Source organism: Syngnathus typhle, linkage group LG2 (assembly GCF_033458585.1).
Source record: "Syngnathus typhle isolate RoL2023-S1 ecotype Sweden linkage group LG2, RoL_Styp_1.0, whole genome shotgun sequence".
NCBI classification, from domain to species: domain Eukaryota; kingdom Metazoa; phylum Chordata; class Actinopteri; order Syngnathiformes; family Syngnathidae; genus Syngnathus; species Syngnathus typhle.
The window spans coordinates 9,898,332-9,908,387 of record NC_083739.1 but is presented as its reverse complement, the minus strand read 5'-3'; the positions used below and the strand labels follow the sequence as shown (position 1 = coordinate 9,908,387).

General features: G+C 41.6%; 1 protein-coding gene across 1 annotated transcript; it reads left to right on the top strand.

The window, feature by feature from the left end:
• The first annotated feature begins 1,978 nt into the window (after positions 1–1,978).
• Positions 1,979–8,714, top strand: LOC133149899 (phosphatidylinositol 5-phosphate 4-kinase type-2 gamma). The gene is made up of 10 exons (XM_061272116.1): positions 1,979–2,364; positions 3,186–3,283; positions 3,366–3,462; positions 3,577–3,726; positions 5,313–5,459; positions 5,894–5,932; positions 6,031–6,144; positions 6,701–6,965; positions 7,515–7,618; positions 7,714–8,714. The coding sequence occupies exons 1-10, from the start codon at positions 2,194–2,196 to the stop codon at positions 7,792–7,794; spliced, it is 1,266 nt and encodes a 421-aa protein (XP_061128100.1). The 5' UTR covers positions 1,979–2,193; the 3' UTR covers positions 7,795–8,714.
• The last annotated feature ends 1,342 nt before the right edge of the window (positions 8,715–10,056 follow it).

Below are 10,056 nucleotides of genomic sequence, written 5' to 3'. Positions count from 1 at the left end.
ATTTAATGCTGCATACTACCGCAGTGTTCATTTATTGAGCCGAGCCCGCCATTTTAGGTTAGCCAAGTCTGACAACACGTCACCATAGAAAAATGGCACAAAGAATCTTCTGAAGGATGGTTTCTATCAATTTGCAATTAGTGTGAAACGTAAACCTCAGTTTCAGACTGATATTTTACCAACTGGTCAAGGAGGCAGACAACATTGTAGTAAAAGAAAAAAAAATAGAAATTACATAAAACATGTCGCCGATACATTTGGTGTACAAACAGGTGCCATAGCTTAGCGCACAACAATGGCAGGAAAGGGACACACGAGACAGGCAAGCTGGGTTTGGGGAGAAGGGAAGCTGAGGAAGGGGCCCCTTTAACATAGCTGCACACAAACACTTCCTTAGCATCACATGAGTTATCTGTTTTGTCTGTCTAGTATCTTGCAAAAGTGAGAGCACCTATTTTATGAGCGCAGTGGAACAGGATTCCAGCGGAAAACTGGGAAGCTGTGAACTCCCGACATGCCCGAGCCGCTCTTAAGCAATACTGGAAAAGAATGGTGGCCGGACATAGTACTCGTGACACTTTGGACCCAATTTGGACATTTTCACTAAGGAATCCCATTTTAGCAAAGTGATCAATTTACTTCTAAAAGTAGAAATAAAAAAACACTTTGTTGAGTAGCTGACATGGAAGAAGGCAATGCAAGTTAAGCCAGTATGTAAACAAATGCTGCTTGCAAAAATTATTGACAGGAATAATAGGAACAGATTTTTTTCTAACGCTTTGAGGAATAGAAATAATTCCATTCCAGATGTGAAAGTGGTGTTCTCCACTAAATGCTCTGGGTCAGATTTGTGAAAGATTACTTCTCGTGTAAACACGTCTTTAAAAATCTCCCACTTTGTAAATATTGCTCTTTAAGCTAGGAAATGTGGAGATTCCAAATGTATCCATCCATCCATCTTACCAATGTTTCTAGATGTTGTTTCCATTAGGGCCACGGAAGAGCTGGCGTCTATGCCGGCCGAGGCCTTGTATCCCTCTGAAGAAAGGACCAACTTTCTGGGGAGAGTGGAGTGCGGGCTTCCACCAAGGAGACCTGACCCCGGAAGAGTGAAAAAAAACAGATGGATCGATTTTTGCGGTTTTATTAATTCAATAGTCTATGCATTTGGCAATTTACCAGGGCTGTGTGCTCGTGTTGTGTTTCCGCTGCAGTGGCAGTTTGGAATATGGGAAAAGGTCATAAAGCAAAAAAAAAAACAGGAACATTTACATTGGCCGGGTCCCGTGCAGATTAATGGATACGCTGTTCCTATTGCTTCTCGGAATTGTCAGCAGTTTGGGACTCGCATGGTGACCCTTTAGCTAGTCGCTCATCCTGCCTGGAACTAATATGTGTGTTTGTGTGTGATGAGAGACTTTCAACAGTCAGCATGTTCTGTCTTCTCTAGTTTGACAGGAAGGAACCAGTCAGCAGAAATCCCTCTTTTGACACAAATGAGTCCCTGACCTCCACAACATCCTTGTCATCATCCTCATCTTCAACCCCATTATATACACCACAGCAAGGTAAATTAAAAGGATGTCGTGTACCTCACCTTTGATAAATACCCGATTCTAAACAAAAGATGAAGGTATTCTAGAGCATATCTAGACAATGGGGGGGGGGGGGGGTCCAAAAAGGTGAGTGTCTCTTGCAATAATCCCCACTACAGTAAACAAATAAACAAGAACCATAATAAATCAAGTGAGATGGAAAAAAATGTTTTTGATCAACAAAACAGCAGCATGAATTGCACTTGTACCTTCTGCCTTCTAACAGAAATGCATTTGATGTCATAGATAGATGAAAAAAAAGACATGTTTGTAATTCATAAATGAGAATATTCAGAACAATCTAGTGAAATTGGCTATTCCACGCACACTTGCCTTTGTACACTCCTAAACAGTAGGTGGCGGTGTGCGACAAATGATTGTAGACCGCCGGTAAACTAAAAGTAGAAAACGAAGAAGAAGCTTTCAACTTTATTGGGGATGAATGTTCACGACTAATGTAGAGAGGGTTGTTTTGAAACGTCAAGTGCGTTCAAGTTGCGTGAGTCCGTGTGACACATCGGTTCGGAGGTCGACAGCTGACTTCTGGTTGTACTCTGTCCTTTGCTTGAGCATCATTTGGTTTAGCTGAGCGGCGATAATGGCTTCGCTGGGGAACTCGGCGGCCGCCTCGTCGAATAGCAGCAGCCCCATGGTAGTGCTGGTACCCCAAACCAAGACGAAAAAGAAGCACTTTGTCCAGCAGAAGGTCAAAGTGTTTCGAGCCAGCGACCCTGTCCTCAGCGTCTTCATGTGGGGCGTCAATCACTCGGTGAGTCACCAGCTAGCATGCTAACGCTGCTACCTCGCTTAGCATTTTTAGCTTGGATGTTAGCAGGTGCGCCAAACGCATGCCTGAGCGCACGCAAAAACACACACGCGCTCACAGGAAATCTGATTCACCGTTGTGGGACTTCATATTCGTACAATATGGCCTCAAAAACAAAACTTGAGGGTTGTGTGTGTGTGTGTGTGGGGGGGGGGGGCACATTTGCATATACACTACAAAACACTTGATGGCACTCCACCAAACACAATAATGTCAAAGTACAGTATCTGCTAACAAATGAGTGTGCATAGGGCGACTATCTATCCGCCCATTTTCTATACTGCTTGTCCCCATGGGGGTCGCGGGTGTGCTGGAGTCTATCCCAGCAGTCATCGGGCAGTAGGCGGGGGACAGCCTGAACTGGTTGGACATATAAACAAAGAGCCATTCACTCTCACAATCACACCTACGGACAATTTGGAGTGCCCAATCAAACTACCATACTGTTTTTTGGAATATGGGAGGAAACTGAAGCATACAGAAGAAACCCTTGCAGCCATGGGAGAGCATGCAAAGTCAACACAAGAAGCCCAATCGAAACGTGCACCTCTGAAGTGTGAGGCGGACTGCTAACCAGTTAGTATTCAGATTCATTGGACTGGTTGTTTGGTCCACACCTGGATATGTTTTTGTGTATTTACACCTGCATAAAGCATATAAAATGAAACTCTGGTTTGTTTAACACGGACTAATTACTGCAGGGTGTTAACACTCATAATTTGCCACTGTTCATTTAGTAAAAGAGTGGTCTTGCTTTTCTCCAGATTAATGATCTGAGCCAGGTTCCAGTGCCTGTCATGTTGCTCCCCGATGACTTCAAGGCCAACACAAAAATCAAAGTGAACAACCACCTCTTCAACAAGTATGTTGTCTCGATGAAGGTGCTTTCAAAGGTTACAGTCACGTCATTTTAATAACATCACAATGCTTTCCTCTCGGCACAGAGAAAATCTTCCTGGACACTTTAAATTCAAGGAATACTGTCCTCAAGTCTTTAGAAATCTTAGAGAACGCTTTGGTATAGAAGATCTGGACTATCAGGTAGAAGACTTCTCTCTGCTGTCCTTACATGCCACTTAAAGAGTGTTGTTGTTAGGTTTAATGCAGCGTTGGTGTTGAAACATGACTGACTGTCTTTATCGTCAAACTTCCAAGGTGTCTTTGACCCGCAGCCCCCCAACGAGAAGTGTCAATGACCAAGGGGAGGGGCTGCTCCTCAACTCCTACGACCGCACACTGATCGTCAAGCAAATCTCTGGCGAGGACGTGGCCGACATGCACAACATACTATCGGATTATCACCAGGTGAGTTGGAATGAGAATCCCTTGGACCAAATGCAAATACAAATTCGGCTTGTGTCATTGTAGCAAATCTGGTCGAGTCTTATTGACAGTTGTGACTTTCAGCACAGCTGTCATTTAAAAAAAAAAAAAAAAAAGCCATGCCAAGATTTTTTTCAGGTGTCTGTAATTGAGTTTGTATTTTTCTGATGACTTTTTATCTTTTTACATTTCAAAGCAGTTGTCTGTGCTCCTTAATTTGTCAAAATAGGCTTTTTGTTACTTTTTCTGAACTGCGTGGATGATGACATGATGTTAAATAGAGAGAGAACATGATCCATGATGGAAATCTTGATTGCTCGAGTTCTTGGGGTCTTATCAAGGCAAAAGAAAGATTAACATCGACATAAAAGAATGTTGGCCAGCCTGTTGACAGCAACTGATTTGAAGTAGCCATCTATGGTGTTATGACTGAGAAGTTCAATGTCAGCTACAAGAATGGGATTGCTGACTAGAGCCAGCATGAAAAGCATGACCTTTTGGCGCTTAATTTTTTTTCTTACTCTGGTAAAGTGTCTTTTTTTTGTTGGCAAGCGCTTAAACCGTAACGGGACATGGAGTGTGATTTCTCTCAACCACACCTTCTCTCTCAGTACATGGACCATGTGAGTTAATAAAAGAGGGAAACTGTTTTGTGTGCAAAGAATTCATCACCATGCCAAGTTAGAAATGTCACCATTTTACTGGAGTGTGAGTACTTCTGCCACCTCTGTTGTCCATGCAGATGCCATCTGATCCATCTGAGCTCTGAAATGGAATGTGGTAGAAGCTCATTGTCACTCAAATGATGATATGAATCTTGTAAACGTGTCCTCGATTTTGACTGCAAAACGTGTCGCTAAAATCAAAATCCCCAGTTAGGAGGCCATAGAAGGAGGCTGGTGTGCTGCAGTTGAACCCAGCCAGCATCATTTGTTGCGTGCCAGTGGTGTGTCCTACTTATTCCATCTGTACCCTTCAGCTTTTGTCAAATCGTTTCCCAGTTGAGCGCACGCCAGAGGCTGCTTTGACTTTTACACTACAAGTGTGAGCAGCAGGTAACCCAGATATTAGAAAATTAATCATCAAATTCAGTTGGAGAATTCTGTGACAAATAGTTTGCTTAACGTACAAACTGTATTATTTTTAATAACCATGACTTGCTGTCAATGTTCCTGGTTGGAAATATTTTCCTACGCTTATTTGATCAGCACCATGAAAAAGAACAATGATCACAAAGTTAAAAAAAGACTCAGGTCTTCATGGATGTGTGACAGTTTGGCTACTCAATAATAAAAAATAAAAAAAACAACCACAATAATTGAAATCACAATTATTCAAACAATCATTTATTTTTTTTCAAAATGTTTACTAGTAAAAAAAACAAACCCTGTTAAGATAAATTTCTTTGAAATGCTATATCTAGTTCTTTTTGGACCAAACAGAATTGATCAAATTAATTAGTTAAAATAAAAAAAGTATGAATTTAAGTATGTTTTCCTTGTATAAACACACATTTTATTGAATGAATGGATGCCTTTCTATTTTTTCTCCCATCTATGCCCCTCAAGCATATAGTAAAGTGTCACGGGAGTACCCTGCTGCCTCAGTTCCTGGGAATGTACCGTGTTAGCGTGGAGAGTGAAGAGACCTATCTGATTGTCATGAGGAACATGTTCAGCCACAGATTGGTGGTACACAGGAAGTATGACCTAAAGGTGAGGCCAAACGCTACTTCTTGCTTGCACTGCTGTCGTCAAACTTGTTTCCCCAACATTTTTCGAGCCAATGCACAGAGGCTTTGTTCAGACTGCAGGCAATTGCGGCGTAAATTAAGATTTTATATTTGCTATATAGATTTTTTTTTTTTAGCTCACTTGAGATTTCTGCTTTGGACAACTTCGTTTCGAGATCGATAATTAAACAGAATCTTCATTGGTATGGTTCTTTCTCTGTGTTGAGAATTGAGATAATCAAACCACACCACACACATAATGACCAAAACTGTTAAATGCCTGAATTTTGATCCTCGTCTGGAGTCTTTCACAGATGGACAAATTTTGACGATTTGAAAAAGTTATTTCTTTTGAGGTGGTATTTGGTGTGAAATGTTTGAGAAAGGTGCAGATTTTCAACCTTGTGATCTCTGCAGGGTTCACTGGTGGATCGGGAAGCAAGCGACAAAGAACGAGTAAAAGCCGACTTGACTTTCGAATCATTTCTCTTCTCAACATGCCAAAGTGTTTTAATCTTTGAATATTTTGGCTGTGCTTCAATTGTACAATTCAGGGTAAAGAGCTTCCCACCTTTAAGGACAAGGACTTCAGGAACAACATGCAGAAGGTGTACGTCACAGACGAGCAAAAAGAGAAGTTCATAGAGAAACTTAATCGAGATGTGGAAGTGAGTTGCACAGCAATGGAAATGATTTTATTTGGTTCCCCTTCACTGGTGCAATTGCCATGCAATTTTAAATTTTATTTTTGAGTTTTTGTTCTGTGTTTTTCTCCCGGTCATCATTTGAATATTTTATTCTGTGAGATTTTTTGACTTTTGGTAGGTTCGATGCTTAGTTTGTGACGGAGCACAACATTCTGTGCATCTTGAAAGATCACTCAAAATATTCTGTGATGGCTGCTTGCAATCTGTTTTGAAAATGTCCGGCAGTGGATGAGTTCATAATTAACATGTTGCTCTTATTAGATTAGGCCTCTTTGGTGCGTCTAATTAGATACACGCCTTGAGCTAGACTGTGATTGTGCTGTGACCTTTGTCTAGCTTTTGCTTGGCTTTCTATCTTAAGCACTCTGGCACACATCCAGTTCAATCCACATAAAGCCATCGGTTCGCACATTGTCACATGGGCTAGCAGAAACACCTTCCTGTGTGAAGGCTGCTAAGATGGTATAAAAGTAGGTAGGTACCATGGACAGTGTCACAATGCTCCTCTTTTTCTCAGTTCCTGGTGAAGCTGAAGATCATGGACTACAGCCTGCTGCTCGGTATCCACGACGTCGGCCGCGCTGAAAGGGAGGAAGAGGAAGGCGAAGAGGTTTCCAACGAGGAAGACCAGGAGAGTGAGAACGGCTTGGCCCCTGGCCCCACCGTGGGATCTTACGGCACGTCTCCGGAGGGGATCGCCGGTTACATGTCCTGCTGCAAACCTCTCGGGCCCGGCGAGTTTGACCCTTATGTGGACGTCTATGCTGTCGCAAGCTGCCCTGGTGAGCTTGTGTGTGGCTATGCTGTAGCAAGTATACATCCAGCTGATAAATTCTTTTTTTTTTTCGAACGTCGATATTTTGCGGGTCATAGAATTAATAAGATAACTTCTTATTTGGTTTCTTAACACAAGAACAACGCTATTAATTCCAATCAGAGACTCAGAACATTTGACTGTTTTCAGTACGACAGATATTGGGCTCTGTGTTGCTGTCAATCAGCAGCCCAAAATTTTTCCCAACCGACCAATCTGAAGGATGACAAAGTTGACCAAGATTATTTTGAGATACAAGGCACACTGGCTATTTTTGAGAAGATTAAAGGATTTTGGTGTAATGATTAAAAAAAAAAAGGTAAGATTATATCTGTGTTTAATCGGTAAAACTTTGGTCACTGTTAATTAAAAAAGGCCTAATACCGGCCGATATAATCAGCTGGCTGATTGATTGTTCGGGCCCCAATAAAAACCAACAGTAAACCGTACATTTCAGCATCAGACGGAGAAGCTCCGCCAAAAAAAGCGTTCTCACGATGCGCCTTTGTTATTGCAGGAGCCCCTCAGAGGGAGGTCTACTTCATGGGCCTGATCGATGTCCTGACTCAATATGACACGAAGAAGAAAGCAGCTCATGCGGCCAAGACCGTTAAGCACGGGGTGAGTATGACGCGCAAGGGACTCGAGGAAGAAAGGAGGGCTGTTTTTGACTTTCTACTGACCCGCTTGTCTGGTCTTGTGCCCCTTTGTCACAGGCGGGCGCCGAAATCTCTACCGTACACCCCGAGCAGTACGCCAAACGGTTCCGGGATTTCATCTCCAACATTTTTGCATAAATGACATGCCTTGCTATTGACCAAAATTGGTGTGCCCAGGCAATATTTTGAATTTGTTGACATGAAGACGACCTCCATTGCAGAGAGACAGTATAGCGTGCTTCATTATTATGTGCTTCGTTATTTCTCTGAAGGGAAGAAATCTGGATCTTTAAATGACCCTGTTCAGTGTTCACTGTTCAAGTGCACAATCGTTTCTTCCTTTTACAGTAAAGATTGCATTCGAAAAGGAATTGCCTCTCCAAAGGTGGCCCTTCTGGCAACTTCCCTTTGGCACTAGAGGCCGCTGTTGCGTAGTACTGGCATACAAGTCCGGGAACTAGGCAATAGGTTCCCAGTGATTAATTCAAACTCTCTTGAACCGTAGCCCATGATCTTCAACTTCACTAGGAACTGAAGACGAGCGTTGTCAAACTGTGGAAGGTTTCTCTTAGTGGAAGCAAAACAATATGAATGAAACTTGTGGGAAAGAGAGTCAAATGACCAGCCTGTAAATGAACTCAATATGTACAAAACCGCATGTCGTTCGCAAGCACACTGACGTACATTCCGGGAAGACAGAGCGTCACAGTTTTCTCTTGGAAGCAAATGATGATTAATGAGCAGTTTCAGAGGCCACATGGCAGACTTGAATGAGTCACTAACTTCCTGACGTGAGTCTCGGCAACAAAGTGAATCAAGGAATTTCTTGGACCTTGAATGGAGATGAATTAAGGTTGCCCTAATGACGTGCATGAGAGATGACAAATGAGTGCCAAAATGTGTGCCATGTCCCCAATCACGCATGCAAAATTGGCACTTGACTGTGACAGAAGTGCAAGGAATGAATTTGTTTGAAAAGATTACACTACTTGTTAATATTTGATTTAAATATTTAATATATGCAATTTGAATTAAAAGCATATCATAGTGGTAGTTTATCAATGATGGTGTATTGTTTTGTGTGGGAAGAATTGAGCAATACAGTATTTGGTCATTTTGCGGCACGGTGGGCGATGTTTAGATCTGCAGTTGAGGAGTTTAGCAGTCAGCCTTAAAATGCAGCATTCCAAAAACCTGGCATGGAAGTGTACAGAAATCTCTACTCTGTTTAAGGCCTCATCGATTGCACATGTTGTATTTTTGAAAATCAGCATTTTGACCAAAATATATTTTACAAAAAACTTGGGGTTGTTATTTGTGTTCATTCTACTAACAAAGTTGCATACATACAAACAAACACACACGGTATGTCCGGGCATATTAAATTTCGAGTTCAGTTGTTCCAAACTGTTCACATCAAGACATGTCTCATCTGTTTGTTTATACATGTTCCATTATTAGCCATGGTGCAAGATGACACTTTCTCCTCTCAGCAGAATAATGCATTTACTGTCAAGAGCTAAAATTGATGCCAAACTCAATTTTTGATCAGTTTGGTCTGCCCAAATGGATACTAATTTGTGATAGGATTAAAAATATATATCTCTTTGAAATTTCTGGTATATGCCTGAAATTACATATGGGTCATTGAGGTAGGATTTACAGTGATCGTGGTAAGTCCATTTTGAGGGGAGGTTGATCAGCCACATTCAATGATGATTTATTGAATTCATTCATTGACTCCATTCAGTGATTTTATCTCATGTTGACTACTGCATCACAAGTTGGAATCACAATGCAAATCAAATCTAAATTTTTGATAAAAAAATGTAATGTTTTGAAAAGCACAATCTTTTTTTTTTTTTTTTCAAGTATGTATGCTTCATTTATAAAGCGCTACATGGACTAGCCCCTCCTCCAGTGTCTACCTTGTTTAAATCCAAGACTTTAAGTGGCCTGAGAACCAGGGCCTCTTCAAAAGGAGACTGTGAGCTCCCCTACAGGTGAACAACGTTTGGACAGAAGGCTATCTGTGAGGGCCACTAACATCTGGAACAGTCTTCCTCTGAATACACGGGAAAGCCTGATGTATATTAATATGCATCGTCTCTGTTCAAATAAATCATCATTTGACCTCAAAACCCGACTTCTGTGTCATTGACCTATATCAGAAATAGTGCAGTGCAACACCGCCATCTATCGTCAAAGTATGGTACTACAACACATGTTCTGTCTTATGTTTCCAGTCAGTGATTTCATATATTTGTAATATGCATTCAAAGTATCCCTTTTACTTAGGCTAACGTTTACAGCTTCGTTTTAATGTGTCAGTGGCCTCCTCCAACACTGAAGGGGTCGTAGGAGAGCACACCAGGTCACGTCGGTTCTGTTCTTCTTCTA

What these genes read in the sequence shown, in the direction of transcription:
- LOC133149899 (XM_061272116.1), top strand. Translation starts at nt 2,194, where the DNA reads ATGGCTTCGCTGGGGAACTCGGCGGCCGCCTCGTCGAATAGCAGCAGC. An exon ending in AACAACCACCTCTTCAACAA is followed by an intron (nt 3,284 to 3,365) that starts GTATGTTGTCTC and finishes CTCTCGGCACAG; the next exon opens with AGAAAATCTTCCTGGACACT. An exon ending in TACTATCGGATTATCACCAG is followed by an intron (nt 3,727 to 5,312) that starts GTGAGTTGGAAT and finishes ATGCCCCTCAAG; the next exon opens with CATATAGTAAAGTGTCACGG.